Source organism: Hoplias malabaricus, chromosome 10 (genome assembly GCF_029633855.1).
Source record: "Hoplias malabaricus isolate fHopMal1 chromosome 10, fHopMal1.hap1, whole genome shotgun sequence".
Taxonomy (NCBI): Eukaryota; Metazoa; Chordata; class Actinopteri; order Characiformes; family Erythrinidae; genus Hoplias; species Hoplias malabaricus.
This window is the reverse complement of record NC_089809.1, coordinates 24,686,935-24,704,539: the sequence shown is the minus strand read 5'-3', so window position 1 is coordinate 24,704,539 and position 17,605 is coordinate 24,686,935. Positions and strand designations below refer to the sequence as shown.

The 17,605-nt window shown below is 35.8% G+C and overlaps 1 protein-coding gene across 2 annotated transcripts; it reads left to right on the top strand.

Moving 5' to 3' along the window:
- The first annotated feature begins 826 nt into the window (after positions 1-826).
- abhd5a (abhydrolase domain containing 5a) lies at positions 827-10,124 on the top strand. Of its 2 annotated transcripts, XM_066683000.1 has the most exons (8): positions 827-867; positions 2,642-2,722; positions 3,557-3,642; positions 4,368-4,740; positions 6,269-6,423; positions 6,869-6,980; positions 7,159-7,345; positions 8,161-10,124. In XM_066683000.1, the coding sequence occupies exons 1-8, from the start codon at positions 836-838 to the stop codon at positions 8,248-8,250; spliced, it is 1,116 nt and encodes a 371-aa protein (XP_066539097.1). In that variant the 5' UTR covers positions 827-835; the 3' UTR covers positions 8,251-10,124. The 2 variants fall into 2 exon arrangements, with proteins under 2 accessions (XP_066539097.1, XP_066539098.1); XM_066683001.1 differs by lacking the exon at positions 2,642-2,722 and having other exon boundaries at positions 834-867; positions 8,161-10,123.
- Positions 10,125-17,605: the final 7,481 nt, after the last annotated feature.

Here is a 17,605-nt window from a genome sequence, read left to right as displayed (position 1 = left end):
TAGTCACAGGAGTTTTGGAGTCAGAAGAGTCGACTCCCATCACCCTTTTGCCACACTAATACTCGTTTAAAACGTCAAAATAAGGTTAGGACCAATGAAAAAGGCAGGCGAGTATTGGAAGAGGTGTGGGCCTCGAATGCCCTTTAAAATGATCAGAAGTTATACGTTCTGTTCAGTAACATTAGCTAATAACTAGCTAACATCAATTGTCTGTAAATGGGGACTATGGTAGTATGTATACAGTATACAACATATACATTCGAAAATGTACTTAACAATTATATTTTATGGTCATAATTTATAAATCACTCACCTGAGACATCAACGCAGCAACTGACAAATATCTAAAAAAAATCTAATTCGCGCAGTTGTCATAACGTACTTCATTGGTTATGTCGGCACCAACCCACATAATTCATAACTGCAACCTTTATCAATACGTTGATAGAAAGTAGATGCAGGGTTTTATTGCCACCAACCTTAGTGTAACAAATTAACAACATGGTAAAGGAGTGCCTGTTAAGTAACGTGGCCACCAACATAACCACACCTGAAATACAACGTTGCGTGGAAGTTGTGTGTTCGCGGGACTGTTCCCCTTACCACAGGTCGGTGGAGCATTAAAACCCACACTGTTAATAACACTTAGATAATAAGAGTGAGTGGGTTTAATCTAAGCATGTTGTTTCCGTGGTATATGATGACATGGTATGTATCAGTATACTGACTTTCTACAATTGAAAAGAACATTTATTTTGGCTTGATTGACTTTGGTGTCAACTCGCGCATGGACCAAAGTTCGCCGTGACGTCACACGTGACGCGCGGCCGGTAACATGGCGGAACGAGAAGTCTCGTCGGATCTGGGGTAAGAGAAAAAGAGACAGAGAGATAAACTACTGTACCAAATCCACCATGAAAACACAGCGACGAAACGTCTAAACTAAGGATAATGTGGCTGACCGCAGTCTAGTGCATGTTGTTGTAGACAGAGCCTTCAGTGTGATGTGTTTCTGTTTGTTATTGGTTCAACACACAGTCAGTGATGGAAACAGAAAAGAAAACAAGTCACATTTCACCAATATTAGGGATATTTATTCACCAACTCTACCAAACCTATTCTATCACCTTGCCCAGTTCAATCCAGTAGCCGTGTACTATCTGACAGTTTGTATGTGTTTATTAACTGGTGAAAAACTAAATTGATTTAAAACTGTACATACGTTTCATTTTATTGCAGTCTTTGCAATGTAAACAAAGTCAGTCAGATATTTGTTCTGAAGTTGTACGGAAACTAAACTCAAATTCCTGCTTTGAGCAATAACTCTCTTAATATCTATAAAAAAAACAAACATAGGTTATTTTTTACTATCCATGATTAGCAGAATCTATATGTCTTCTTAGTTACTTCTGTAAAGTTTTTATTGTTCAAATTAGAAAAGTTATTTTGGTGTCTATGTTTCTTTTTAACACATTGTACCTCAGATATTAATATGTTAAAAATAATAATAATAAAATAATGTTAAAAAAGCCTTATTACAACAATATTTTCAAAAAGTGTTTTGGGCATCAAACACAGTCTGGACCATTTTCTGTAATAACATTTTGTGAGTAAGCTTTTGAGAACTTAAAATACTTAAGACATGTTGTTGATATCATTACTGATGTGTGACCAGTCATCTAAATGTGAGTGTCTCTGGAATTATTCATGTTAAACCACTCTGAATGACTTTGCTTACATCATAAATGTATAGTTATTCAGAAATGTATGAAAGTAAATTAAAACTCAGTGAAAGGGTAGTTTGTACAAATTATTCTCAGTTGAAAATGGAAGCAGGAAGGCAAAAATGATTCAGAATGAAAGATAAAATATATATGCTTTTAAATTTGTCTATTAAATTAATAAATGAATTTCTTAATACATGTTGTTAAAAAAAATGCGAAAGGTCTTCAAGAGATCAACAGACAACGTGATCTCTAACCCAAGCAGACAGACCACATTGTCTCAGTATAGCAACTATTCTGTGTTTGTGTTGTTATTTACTGTGGAGCTTTAATGGTATTTTTATATAATTGTTTATGTTTGCTTATGCTCACGCCCAGTTTTCTGCACTTTAGTTTTGTGGTAGATTGACATGCTGCATTATTTATTTTATACAAAATCATAATCTTGGTAAGTTATGGTTGTGTACAAAACAAACATTTACAGATTATTGTTGTTTCTTCTGAATGTTTGTAAATGTGACATTTATACAAAACCATATTTTATATATTACATTAAATTATATTAATAATTAAATATAATTACTATTAATATAACATTTATTTTGTTGCAGTAGTGTGTTCTTGAAATTATTAGTGTTTTGTTATCTTGCCAAGAATATCATTACAGTATCATTAATAGCCTGAAATATGGTGATATTATTTTAGGGTCATATTTCCTACCCATGGTAACAATATTTAATCACTTATTTACCTATTTTCCACCCGATTATAATTTTGCTGCTCTATTGGTCAGGCTCTTTATTAGAAAATGAGTAAATATCCCAATAACTACTGATCAGATTAAATTAAATGAATGTAAACAAATTTCAATTAAATCAGCACAGTCAGCTAAAATCCTCACATTCTCTTGACTTCAGACTGGCACACCGTGTTCTGGTGTCTCTTCGTATTCATAGTCTCCTCTACAGTTTTTTCAAATTCCTGGACACAGCCATAAGGTAAATTGTTTGTTCCACTGGTGAAATGCTAACATATGTTTTGCATCACCTTTGCATATCAAACCTGCTGCTTGGTGGATTTAGAGCATGCTCTTTCTGTTCATTCCTGTCAGTGCTTCTCAGTGGCTCAGCCCTTTAACACTAACACCTCTACAGGCTGTCAACTGTGCTGATAGATTTCATCCTCCTCTGACTGTGATCCATGAGCTTGGCCTGATGTTAGTGTAGGTTTTTGTCTAATGTCATTGATGTTTACTTCACAAGACCTCATAGTCATTGTTATTTTGGTGTCTATCTTTGAAAGATTGTACAAGGTGTAGTAGTTGTGACAGAATCTCAGAATCAGTAGTTTCAGAATCTTTTCTGTATTTCTTTTTTATTATTATTATTATTTGCTTGTATGGCTCCAAAATTGGATCTGTTCTTCATCTAAGAAGTCATAATAATATATAAAGAAATGATACACATATTGAATTTCCTCAGCTACAGAAAATGCTTATGTCAATTAATTAATTTCCACCAAAATGCAAGCCTAAGGGTGTGCCTACACATTTTTCCATCAATAACATTAATTGCTGTCTGATCAGTAAACTTTCTTTGAGTTGTCTGCCATTATTTGTGAATAATTTGATGAAGATCAGATCACAATGGAATTTATTCATGCAGAAATCTAGATGTTTGCAAAGTATTTTCAATATTTTTAATACTTTGTAACCGGTGTGAATCTGTTTTATTATTTTAACATTTGCTAAAAGCTACATTCATACTTTTATTTAAAAAAATAATATTAAATAAAAGTAATATAAAAAAAGCTTATATTGTAAAATCTTGCAGGTCCTGGTGGCTCACAAGCTGGCTACCATCTTGGTGCCCCACATCTCAGTGCAAATTGAAGGAGGTTGAGGAGAGGATGCTTCAGAGTGAGTACTAAGTATGCTTAGTATTATGTCCGAATAATAACCCAGATGATCACAAACTGGTGTTTTCATACACTGAGCAGATTTAGGTGCTATATTTTTAGTAGGTGAATTACATATAAATAAGGAAATTGACAAACTTTTTTTTCTAGCAGTCCACTAAAAATGTCATTACTTGTTACTCACTGAGAACAATACTAAATGTATTTGGTGTTTTAAGTCAGTATTGTAATGTTAGATAATGATAGATAGATGATAGATAATTGTAATGATAGATAGAAGATCAGTGATTTGTGTGTGAGCCAGTCACTTGACACTGCCATTGGAATTTTATTATGTCCAATAAAAAACATGTATCTCCAAAATAGTAACTTTACAAAACAAGGAAACACACCTTAAGTTTCAGTGGAGGGCAATGTAACGAATTTTATTCTAAGCAATAGTTTCTGCTGCTTTCAAATGATGTTGTAAACAAAAAATCCACAAAAATGGAGATGCATGTTTTTAATTGGACAGTGACAATATGCTGTCATTACACTCTGGATGTGATAGTCTTACACTTGTCTAACTGCACATGTGGTTCCTTTATTTAGAAGCACTGAAGCTAATCAAAAGCCACTAGCTAATCAAAATAGTCTAAACATAAACCACTACTTTTTTTCTCAGTTGTAGGCTTACATTTCCAAAACAATGTATAATTTCCTTTCTCTGACTGTGACACTCATTAGCTCTCAAAAGCAAGTTCTCAAAGCAGTTTGTTCACATATCTAATGACAACAAGCTGTGGACGTTGGTCTTCAGTGGCAGTGAGGACGATAAGACGCCTCTAGTGCTGTTGCATGGCTTCGGCTGCGGAGTTGGGCTCTGGGCCTTGAACCTGGACACACTATCCCAGCAGCGACCTGTATATGCGTTTGATCTGTTGGGCTTTGGTCAGAGCAGCAGGCCCCTTTTCAGTACAAATGCTCAGGAGGCAGAGCTGCAGTTTGTGGAATCCATAGAGGAATGGAGGAAAAAACTTGGCTTGGAAACCATGATCATGCTTGGCCACAACCTGGGAGGATACCTGGCAGCAGCATACTCACTTAAATACCCTTCCAGGTAAGAAATTAAACCATTCTAAAGATTCAGTTTCATTGTATTAGATTCTAGATGATGTCGTATATCACTTTTTCTCATATTTTCCTTACATTAAATCTGTTACGCAATGGTTGTTATGTTTCCAAACGTTGCATAAAATGATCACAGAATGGTTGTATCACTATCAACTTAATATACAGGATTGCCATTGACAATAACACTTTTATTCATACTAATAAATCTGGCTGTGTATAGAAATTCAGTCATCACTGAACTACATCATACATTGACATATTCAGTAATATATACAGGGGTTAGACAATGAACCTGAAACACCTGTCATTTTAGTGTGGGAAGTTTCATGGCTAAATTGGACCAGCCTGGTGCCCAATCTTCATTAATTGTAAATTGCACCAGTAAGACCATGTGCACCATGTTCAACATTGTATCCTGAAGGCGGTGCCATGTATCAGGATGACAATGCACCAATACACACAGCAAGACTGGTGAAAGATTGGTTTGATGGACATTAAAGTGAAGTTGAACATCTCCCATGGCCTGCACAGTCACCAGATCTAAATATTATTGAACCACTTAGGGGTGTTTTGGAGGAGTGAGTCAGGAAACGTTTTCCTCCACCAGCATCATGTAGTGACCTGGCCACTATCCTGCAAGAAGAATGGCTTAATCCCTCTGACCACTGTGCAGGACTTGTATATGTCATTCCCAAGACGAATTGACGCTGTACTGGCCGCAAAAGGAGGCCCTACACCATACTAATACATTATTGTGGTCTAAAACCATGTGTTTCAGTTTCACTGTCCAACCCCTGTATATTCTATAGTGATTTTAGAAGATATTTTAAATTCTTTAATCTACCTTAAAATAACCCTGACCGTTCTGCTGAATGTGTGCTGCCCTTCTGTTGTCTGCCTTTTGTCCCTGCCGGAAAGCTTCATGTACAAATATGGCATGAAGATTTTAATCTTGAAGCAGGAATGGTTCGTTAAAACTGTTTGTCCTTGAAGGATTCTTTTCCTCTTCAGATTCATCTTTGTTTTTATTTTTCCTTTCCTCTGGCTTTTTTGATAAACATCTCCTAGAGGATATTGCACACTCGTATATCAGAATATCTCACCTCAGTGACTGGTCACATGTACGTAAGCATGGCAGATCTGGCCCAGTCTGCTTTTCTCTATGCTGTTGCTTTTTCACCTGTTTTTTTTTTTTTTTTTTTTTTTTTTTTTTAATATTACTCTCTTCTTCCTTCTTTTCTGATTTTATCTGGTTTGCCTTAAGGGTTCACTAATACAGGTTTGATGATATAAAAAAAGATACTTAAAACATTTTAGGAGAATGTTCTGCATCAGAGGAATTGAACTAGATATTTGCATATATTTGCAAATAAAGTACATAACATTCATTGTGCTATTTTATGATGGTGTGTTTGCTACCCTATTTTATTTTGTGAAAATTCATGCTTTTTCAGTTTTACACTGTTGAAGATTTTTTGGGTTCTTTTTTCAAATCTGTCTTGTACTTTATTTAGAGTGAAGCACATGATCTTGGTGGAGCCGTGGGGTTTTCCAGAGAGGCCGGAGCCAGGGGACCAGGATCGACCAATTCCTGTGTGGATCAAAGCCCTTGGGGCCATGCTCAGCCCCTTCAACCCCTTGGCTGGGCTTCGACTGGCAGGCCCACTTGGTAGTATACCTTTAAGACTCTTATCTCAGAGCTAGATGAAGTATAGACTTGGGCTAATGCTCTTCAAGTGAAGATTCTTCATTGACTGCTATAATCTTATCTCAAGGTCAAAATTCTGCATCAGCAGCAACGTTCTTATCGCAGAGTGAGAAAAACTAAACCTCTAAATTGAGATCTCAATTGTCTAACTTTTAACATGTCATAATTTGCCATGCTGCTCTTTTTCTGTGCAGAGTTTACTCAAAAAAAATGTAAGACTCAGCATATGACACAAAAATGAATGTAAAAGTACCAGAAACATTATTTCTGATTGTCACTGATGGTTTCATCCCAAATTTATTAATGACTGAAGCTAAAAAACTCCTGCCTCATTCTTTCACCTGTTGTTTGAAGTGTTTCTGTAAGGTTGAACTAATTTATGGTCTGCCATTTTGTGTTAATATAGGGCCTCTTCTGGTGCAGACTTTAAGGCCGGATTTTAAGAAGAAATTTACTTCCATCTTTAGTGACAACACAGTCACTGAATACATCTACCACCTTAATGTCCAAAGCCCAAGGTACATTCATATTTTTATGTTTCTTATATTTATATTTTACTGCTTGTTTATTTATTTATTTTTCAAATATCTTACTACCATAGTCTCAATATTTTTGTTTTTTTATTTCTCTTACTAATACTACATCTGACATACTTACACTCATGAGCTCATACTAATTGTGTTTTTTATCTTTTAGTGGTGAAACAGCCTTCAAAAACATGACCATTCCATATGGCTGGGCCAAAAGGCCCATGTTGAAGCGCATTGGCCTGATTCACAGTGACATCCCCATTACCGTGATCTATGGGTCGCGCTCCAGCATAGACGGCCACTCTGGCAATTCAATCAAGGAAATGAGGCCAAACTCCCATGTGGAGATCATAGTGAGTTCTTCGTTCTGTGCTCCTCATACATTGCTCGCACTATTCAAATAACAGTTTGTTTAGAGCAGTTGTCCTGAAACAAAATTTGGTTATTATTTGGTAATAACCAAGGAAAGGATTGTTTGGCAACCGTTTATTCATCAGGATTTCTAGCTGAGAAGTATTTAGTTAGTTGGTAATTCTTACTGTTGCTTTTAGTTTTATCATATTTCCTGTCAGGAGTTTGGTGGGTTCTGCCTGTTTTTTCCGGGTGCTCCAGTTTCCTCATGTGGTCACAAATACACACATTGGTAGGTTTTTGGCTACTCAAAAACTAGAGGTCATAGGTGTGACCCTGAACAACCCTGAACTCGATAAGCGTTTACAAAAGAATGAATGAATGAATGAATTTTTCTTATGGAAATTTGTATGATCCCCATTATAGTCAGTTACATTCACCATGCTAGAATCAATGAAATCGTATTGATAGTAGTGGGGGAAAAGATTAATATGTATATGCCTTCAAAGTTTATTTTGTAGAGAAGCATAACTCAAATGAAATTTAACTCTAAATTCTATTAACAGCAGTACTTATAGATTTCTCAGCTAGCTTTTGAAACCAAATGCGAACAGTCAATTGGCCACTTCCGTTGTTTCCGTATTTCTAAAATAGGATTCTAAAACGAGGTTACAAGGAAACTATAAACTAGACAATATGAGCAAAAATCAATAGAGTGATTTACAGAAACAAAACCTGAATATGCAGGTACCTATAACCTGAAAATATGTTATTCCCCCTGAGCTACTCTTAATCTGTATATCTGTCCAATCTCCAGGCTATAAGAGGAGCAGGACACTATGTATATGCTGACCAGCCAGAAGACTTCAACCACAAGGTGCTGCATGTCTGTGAATCTGTGAGTTGAAGAGTGGAAATGAAGGCTGGCAATACTGGTTTATCCCCTGTGAATTCCGAACAGCCTTGTATAGAGATATGATCTTTAGATTAGCTCAGTTCAGGTGAGCTGGCCACAGTGCCTTTATATACTTGCAGTGCATTACAATCCCTTCATCATTTCCTTCACCTCTTGATTTACACAGATTATGCTTTGTAAACTGGAACATATAGATAAGTATATGATTGTAAGTATTAAGGCTGTCAAATATTGTGTTTTAACAACAAATGATTGTTATTTAATAACAAATTTAATAACACATTTTATTAATGCCATAATTTACACATTTTCTTTATTTAAGCTTTCTATGGTAACCTTGGCTTATGCCCAGCTTCTCACATACTAAAACTGGTCCAATAGACTACAAGACTGTAGCCCTCTCTTTCAAATACAGCTCTTAAATGGTATTAGTTGTAATGGTTTACGTACCTCAGCTGACTATGCTGGACAGTGCTCATAGAAGAAATAAGCCAAGCTAAGTTCACTGGATGTTGTTGATGAACATTAGAAGCTGTGCTCTCCATATGGAAATCACATGATTTACACATTGAGATTTTGTGAATATTGTGGTCAGATGAAAATAATGATACTGAATTAATTAATTCTGAAGATGTTGTTTCCTACACTTATACCTATAACAAAATGCACAGCTTTTTAAAGGCTTTCATCAGGGTTCCATGTGATGGAAAAAATGGCTATTTGCAAATGGTTACAATTAACCATACAATATAATGTGATTGACCATGATATATTTTCTTAATCATTGAACTAAAACAAAACATAATTTAAAAACACTTATAGAAAACACTTAAACACTTAGACACCTGTCAAATTTATGCTCACAATCTAATGCAAGTTATGAATAATATTGTTTACATCAGAATCAGGCTTGGTGTAGCCAATACCAAGCCCCTAGAGCATATCCAACTCCAGTCTATCAGACTGAATCGTGTGAATACTAATACGGTATTGCTGTAACTGTATCAGACAAAGAGATTAAGGTGTCACTTTATCCTGATTCCTTCACCCTGATTGTAATGAAATTAGCACAGTAGAACACAGCACATTTCCTTATCAGTGTGTTAGCCAGCACCTTTTATATTACACATACATCGTTTATTTATCATCTGTGCTACAGTAATTAATTTTGTAATGTACTGTACCTCTTTATTTTTTATTATTATTATTTTTAAAGTTAAAAAAAAGTTAATTGAATTGAACATTATTATTAATTCAAATGTTAGTGTTAGTCTGTGCAATTTTTGTATTTTTAAAATATTGCTAAAACAAGATCATTCATTTAATTTTTTCCTTAAAAAAATTAAATGTAATGATTGGTAACCACAAGATTCAATAACCCTGTCCAAATTAAACATTTCATGATTTGTAATATTTAAAATATCTACTGTTCTACCTCATAAATGATGTAAATATTGCCACTGTAAGTTGGTATTTTAAATGCTTTAAAAGCTTTCTTCTTTCAGCAATTTTTTTATTTGCAATTCATGTGTATTCATTTTTGGTATGCACATGTGAGGATGGGCATTTTTTCAATGCTGTAATTGCAAGGGATGGATTCCAAAAACAGATATATTCTACAATTCTTATTTCAACAACGTTTGTTTTTTGTGAATCTTTACACTGAAAGATTTAATTTTATGTTTTAAATGTATTAAACACTTGAGTAACGGGTCTTAGGGTGTTCTGATGTCCAATAGGATCTTCGCTGAGAGTGCAATTACGAATTACTGTGACAAATTCCCAATAAAGTGAAACAGATACTTTTGCCTGACAGTCTTCTGAAATGATCCATGAGTTTAACTAAGATTCCAACAACCTAGTGAACATGAGTGTGATTGGTAGAGTTGTGTATAACATCAGTTCATTCCATACAGCAGGCTGGGGTTTGATTTCCAACTTCAGTGGAAATATATTAGAGTGTACCCCAAGAAAAGTCCTCGTTCAAGATTCTCAGCTCTGCATTAGACTACCTCTGTAATATGCTTAGAATTTCAAGTCACTCTGGAATGCTGTGTCTGTCAAATGCTGTAATTAATTAATTGAATTACGCTTATTGTAGACCAGTCGCCCAACACTGACAGTTTGCTGAATGTGCTTGCCTGAGATCAGACAGATCTTATTAAAGTACAAATAGTGCTTTTACTCAGCCATGTTTTATGAAAATGGCCCCCCATCCACCTCAGCATTCTTTTCTTAATGAGTCATTTAATCCAGTCTGTGGTTGTGGACACTTTGGAACTTGTGACTATGGCTGGCAGGCTTCTGGGCATATTCAGGTCATAGATCAGTTATTGAGGCACATAAACCAAGCTTATTGACTGACAAGAGCGCATTAGTCTCCAAGTAATGCATTATGTAGGTCTGAAAAAAATGGTTCATGCTCCCAAAACTGAAGAATAAAATGTTTGAGGTTTAGCCATTTGTAAACAATTCTTTACTGGACACTATGAAGGAATATTCCGGTTTTAAAACCGCCTCAATTTACTGCATTTCCAGTGTATCACTGATCATCAAAGGCAAAAAAAATGGATGCTAGATAATTAATAAAAGAACAGAAAACTGGAAAACAATGAGTGTTTTCTGAAACAATTCCCATTTGCCTTCTATTGTAGGTCTTTTTTTTAGTCAGTGGGTATTTAGCAGGCCATCAGAGGGAACATGTCTGGTAATCAGCAGTTTGCTGTAGGTAATCTGAGGCAGAGGTAGAGGTATTTCTTCCAGAGCAAGAATAGGGTAAAAATATATTTTACATTTTATATTCCATTTTAGTTTCTTTTTTATTCCATTTCAGCTTGGGAGAAATTGTATGTTTTCATTCATAACCACAAGAGGGCACAAATACATTGCTTGCATATTGCTCGTTGCTGACACGGTGTGCTGGAGAGCTTATAGCAGTGTTAAGTCATGATTATGCTGTTACTTCAATAATATGGCTTCCAGGTCTACACCATTGCTTAGCATTGGCATTGTTAATATATTTTTATATATTAGAGATAAACACAAGATAAACAGGATAAAAGCTTTCAGTGCATGGAAATTAAAGATTTGAGATCATATCATGATTTCTAGTCAGTAAGCATTTATTAGTTATACGGACATCAATATAAACACACTTAAAGTGTGAGAGTGTTCATTTAAACTTGAAACCTCTGTTCAAATAGGTACAGCCTTTTCAAATAACATCCAAAGTAATTAATCTGTTTTTGTATTATTATTATTATTTAAATCAGTTTTATTACAAATGTATTCTTCTCTGAAATGAAATTTCAGTGATTAAAATGTCATTTTTTCTGTATATATTATCACACATCATTTCAGCATGTCATTTACATCTAGACACTACAGGCGTCCTTGAATGTGAAAATGTAAATATTTATCTAAATAATTAAACATAAACAAATATATAGGTTAGAATATGTATAATGCTCAAAATAAGCAGTACATGCCATGGCTGAGCTATTTTAGATTTAAAACTACAGTGTTTCAAAAGCAGTCAGGTGGATTCAGGCATCCAGGGTTTCTTACATCATAAAGCTCAGGAACCAATCCCATCAGTTTGCAGAGCAAGGCTTTCAAGCTGCAGGCTAATGTTAAGTGCAGATAGAAGTGGGAACGTACTGCATATTCACTAGTCTGCGCATACTGAATGAAGGTGTAGGGTTATCTAAGCCATTTTTAAGGCATTAGTGGATTTTATTTTTCCTGGAAATAATCTCTAAATATTTAAATCTGATAAACAGAGATGACGGTTTACCGTTAAAGTGTGGAGCTGATTCCTAATTATGATTTATTATGTAAGATGGCTAAATGATGTGGAGTCGCTGTAAGTTATATTTTAATTGGTAACTGGAACACAGCCTCAATGCACAGCAGCAGCATTTTTCCTAAACCTAATTGGGAGTGGTCAGACTTGAGAAAGCCAGTGGTGACGGATGATGGCTGATGCTGGAATTCTTTCTCTGTTGTGATGCAGCAGCAGTATGTGGGAAAGCATCTGATCAATGATTGCAGAGTAAGAAAAACTGGACTCACACAGATACACAGTGGAGTCTGTCAGACTGGACTCAGGCGGTATACGAGCACACTGTGTGATTTTGTAATGTATGTCAAGAGCTTTGTATTTTGTGTGGTTAAAATAGGCACTTCTGATTTTCTGAAGAGTAGTATAGGCACAAGGTCACTGTGTATTTCTGTACGTGTTCTTTTTATGGAGACATCACTACACAGAAGTGCCGATATGATTTGAGTGAGTTTTGAAATGAGAAATAATAACACATACACACATACCTCACATAATGAAACCTAAACACAGTTTCAGCTGTGCGAGGGAGTTGGGAGACAGTTCTGAACTGCAAGGAGGCCCGCGTAGCTGTGGCACTATGCTGCAGTAGCATATGCAGAATGTGACCTTGCAATGTCATACAGAAATGAGCAGGAACATCTCTGAAAAGCACAATCTACAAAGCAGCACTTGTTGTTCCAAAATGTGAACATGTCTTTCAGCATTAACGGTAGCTACACGAATGTTTGTCAGGACCTCACCATATCCTGGCAAACACTGGCTTTTGAAATTTAGGGTGGGATCTGTCTAGTCTTTTTTTGTTTGGCCCAGAAAATACACCACTGAAATCGGTGGCATCTGCGGATGTCGCTGGCACATCACTGTCATTTGCGGTGGGTGCGCAGACAAATAATGTTCTTTGACAACAGCTTGTAAAGCTATTCTTAAGGCTATGAGGTGATATCCATCTTGTAAGTCAGATTTGTTTTTAGGGCAGTGCTGTCTGAGGGTCATGGGTGTACTGTTCTGTTTTTAAACCTGCTCTTCACACAGAAGGTTTCTTCAGATTCCCTAACTGTTGACGGGTATCCTATCCTAGAACCCATGAAATCACTCATTGAAGAACTTTGCTCTTAAACCTTAGTATCATTCACTGACACACTGCAATATGGCCGGCCTTCCCAGCTCATAAAGTACAGTTCATTCTTGGATGCTCCTTTAATACTCAAGCTGAACTGTATCATTACTTTATGTTGTGTTTAATTCCAAAGTCCAAAGTAAATTGCTGCTGTTCCAAATAGGAATATGAACAATAAATATCTAAAGACTATTTCATATTTATTATTCAAATGCAGGATTCACAAAATACTGCTTCCTGTCCAAATTTGCATTTTGCAATTTTTGGATTTAAATTTGTATTTACTTATGTTGTCTTGTATTGCACATATGCTACTGCTTAAATTTCCCATAAGGGATTAAAAAGTGTTATCTTTGGAAAGTGTTATATATTGGAAAGAAGAAGTGTATTGTGGGAATATGTGGGTTGGGAATGGCCATAGGAGGGTGTCAGAGTGTGAAAAATCCCGGCCCATTTCAGATAGAACAAAATGCGAGGACATTAGATCGTGGACAGTTTTAGACACAGGGTTTCAGAGAGCACTCTCCACCAAAGTGCAGACTGCCACCTCTCCTTGATGTGAGATGGTGTGTGTGTGTGAGTAGACAGTCATCAGTGAAGTGTCTGTGTATGTGCTTCAGCTGCAGTGTGTTTCTCTCAGATTCCCTCATGTCTGTGTTCTGATTTGAAGTTTTTTTTATATTACCAAATCCTTAACAAAAAACCCATCTTTAACCTTCCTTTCTTTGGAAAGCCCCCTGAAACCCATATCACACATAGCCTTCTGGCCTTTACCCAACACGGCACAGGGATATGTTCTGTCGTGATGTATTTGGCTGTAATCAGGAGTCAGTGGTAGTAATAGATTACAGTAAGAGCCACAGAGAGGTGAGGAATGTGAAGGCAGTGGGGTCGTGAGGGAGGACCAGAGCATTATGGGTCGTCTCCACATCAGGCCAGGGGAAGACTTCACACAGCCCTCAGTACACTGAGCTCTGCCGCGTTGCTAGGAGACCAGCCCAGCGCCTATATTAGATTTAATTTATTAAATTCACTCTGGTGCTTTCTCTCTCTCTCTCTCTCTCTCTCTCTCTCTCTCTCTCTCTCTCTCTCTCTTTCTATGTGTGTGTCGAGCCTGAGATAAGAGCATCAGGCATACACAGGCTCTGCAGTACGATTCAACTGCTACAGCATATACAAAGATTTTCACATGTCTTAGATTATGGCAAGCTTTTAATTAAATAACTGTATAATAATGATAGCCCCAAAGACTCCTGTTGGTGACCTTTTGACCTCCTGTGTACAGTGTGTACTGCCAATGACAAAGCATAATTTTCAAAGAAGGAAAGGCTGATAAATTCCAGTTCCTTACAACCCCCCCCCCCCACACACACACACACACACACACACACTCCCTTAATTAATTAAAACACATTTTTCACAAGATTATTCATCAAAGCATTTAATTAAATATCTTTTCATCTCAGACTCAGCTTTGAAAAAATAATTATTTGTTTTAAACTATATTTCACCCCCCCTTATACCCTAATGTCCCATTTTGGAGACTGACGATTTAGTTGCTCATTCTCGTAGTTACACAACATTGAGTCATGTTATAGTCAAAGAACACCCTGAATTTATTTAAATATCCAGTAAAATACACCATTAATTACAAGTTATTTATTTTTTTAGTATCAGTAACAAAATAGATAACATATATTTATCAGATCAATGTTCCCATATTTAAATGCTTCTCAGGAGACTTACTATTATTTTTCAAAAAACAAAAAACAAACCAAAAAAAAAGCTATTTTCGCGAAGCCTCCAAAGATCAATCTTAAACACTCTGGGGCAGCTGCACATGACCTTAAGGTCACAATGCATTATGCCAAGCATGTGCTATAGGTCTATAAATCCCCACAGCATGGAGCTATTGAGCAATGGAAGAGAATAGAGAACCTTCCAGTATCTTTGGAATGAGCGATGCTGGTGTTTGTGATCCAGAACTAATCATCCACCATCAGTACCACTCGCAAATATCCTTAATGTCCTTGTGGTTAAATCCTACCAAGACCCTATAGAAATACTTCATAATTTAATCTAAATCAAGGACCAACTACTCATTGATGATCTTGATTTCAGATAAAATGGAACCATTCTATTAAAACCTAAGGATTGTCCTTATGCTTAACATTTGTTTAATTACCAGAAGCACATTCAGTTTAATTACAGCAAATCCACACAATTCACTCTTAATGAGAACACCAGATTTAGAAGTATTGATCCACACATTCATAGTACGTGTTTCATGCTGTTTGCTGGATGAGGATTGATGGAACACTGGAAATTAAGATATTTTTATTGTATGCCGGATAAATAATGGTATCAGCAACTGTGCTCTACAATTCTACCTTGAATTTCACACTGTTTCAGATCAAACAGGTATATGTTTGTTCACACAAGGTATAGACAGTGTAAATGTCTCCTCAAAGGTAAAACAATAGTCTTAAGCTTCCGCTGTGTGCAATAAGGGACCATTACATTCACTATCACATAGGAAGGTGCATATTTAAAATTTTATGTTGTTTTAAATTCATAACACAGCTTTCTAACATTTCCAAGCCATGTATGGAATCAAAGCACTACAGTATTATTAAAACAAAAAAGGTACCATTCAGATATATTTTGTTTACTTTAGTTATGACTGTATCGATTGTAATAAATTGTGTTAAAGTTAAATTAAATTCTGAAGGTACATTGCGTACACTCTCTCTTTTTAAAACAAGAATAAGTCATTAATATTAGAAGGGTTTTATAACATAACTTTCTAGATGGAAAAACAAAATGATAAAAGCCTTGAAACAGGCTGCATGAAATTACTGAGTAAAATTAAAAAAAAAAAGAAAAAAAATCTACAATTGCAATGCATCATGGCATAATTTTCTTTCTAAAACTATGGGGAAAAAGATGTACCTAAATGCTTACCATCCTTACCAGCTTGGTATTTCCTCTGTAATATCTGTGGTGTTTAATTGCTTTATTTTAATATTTTCAGGTAAAGTAAAAATTGTGCTGAGTCACAGTGTGTTAGCACAACATTCCAACATGTACACAATTCTGTTCTGAGAACTAAAGAGTCATAGTCCTGACTAATTCATTAGTGATCACAGAGCACAGACTATGATCTAAACTCCATCTCAAAGAACACACTCATCCTTCACTGGTCTTCTAAAAGTGTTGCTTTCAGTGATGTCAGCCTACGTGAAAGACATGGTAGGATTTTATTAATAATGCTGTGCTCTGTGTGTAAAATGACCCATTACTATGTTATAGAAAAATCACTAATATTGGATTTACAGGTAGATCAAGGAATGGTTTGCCAAAATATAACTGGCTGTGGTCTATGGATATAATTCATCTTAAGGAGTTTTAGCTATACTGACAGCAGAGAACAACATAGCTTGCCTATATGTAGTGGTATGTTTACATGTATACTTCACATGTGGTAATAACAGTAAAATCCAAAACTATATTATCAGGGAGAAGGGATTTGAAAATAAACATTTTAAATATACCCATAGGCCAAAACATTAAATCGATTTGTCTTCAAAAATGTTATTCATTTTCAGCCCCACTGGCCATGTTAACCTAAACATATATTGTTATCTACAAAAGGGGGCACTGAGTGAGCAGAGTGTTTGAAAACTCCAGCTGCACTGCTGTGTCTGATCCAGTCATACCAACTCAACATGCACTAGCATGCCACCACCATCGTATACCTGCTCTGTGGTGGTCTTCTGGGAGTCCAGACCATTGAGGAACAAGGTGAAAACAGGCTAAACAATTACTCAGAGGAACAGATGAAATACAACCTGTAATTATAGAGGGATACATTGCACCTATGGTGAGTGGAGCAGACAAAATGAACAATCATAGCAGAACAAGGGCCTCGTACTGTCTATAAGATTATCTATCCTGCACATAATTATTAAGTACAGTTTTTCATTCTGTTATGTTTTAACTTATAGATTTTCACCTAATATACTTTGACTTTACCACTTCAACTGGAATATGTTTTATCCATATCTTATCTCTAAAAAGTATCTTCTAAAAATGTACTTATAGTAATAAGTTATTGGACAATTTAAGGTAATTTCTTGTTTTTCTAATTTTTTAAGAAGTACTCTCTATGGGAAAGGACCGTGATTTGTGAGTGAGTGAAAGCAGCTGCTGCTGTATGCTGTATGGTAAAGAGCTAAGATGTGTCAGTAAGTGCTCAGCTATTTCTGATGAAATTGTAGTGGGTTCCTGCCTGCTGTTTGTCAGCAAAATCCATTGCATCCATTCCACCGTAAAGTTCACAGTAATATGCCAGAAACCCATTACCAGTAATGATCATAATGCTT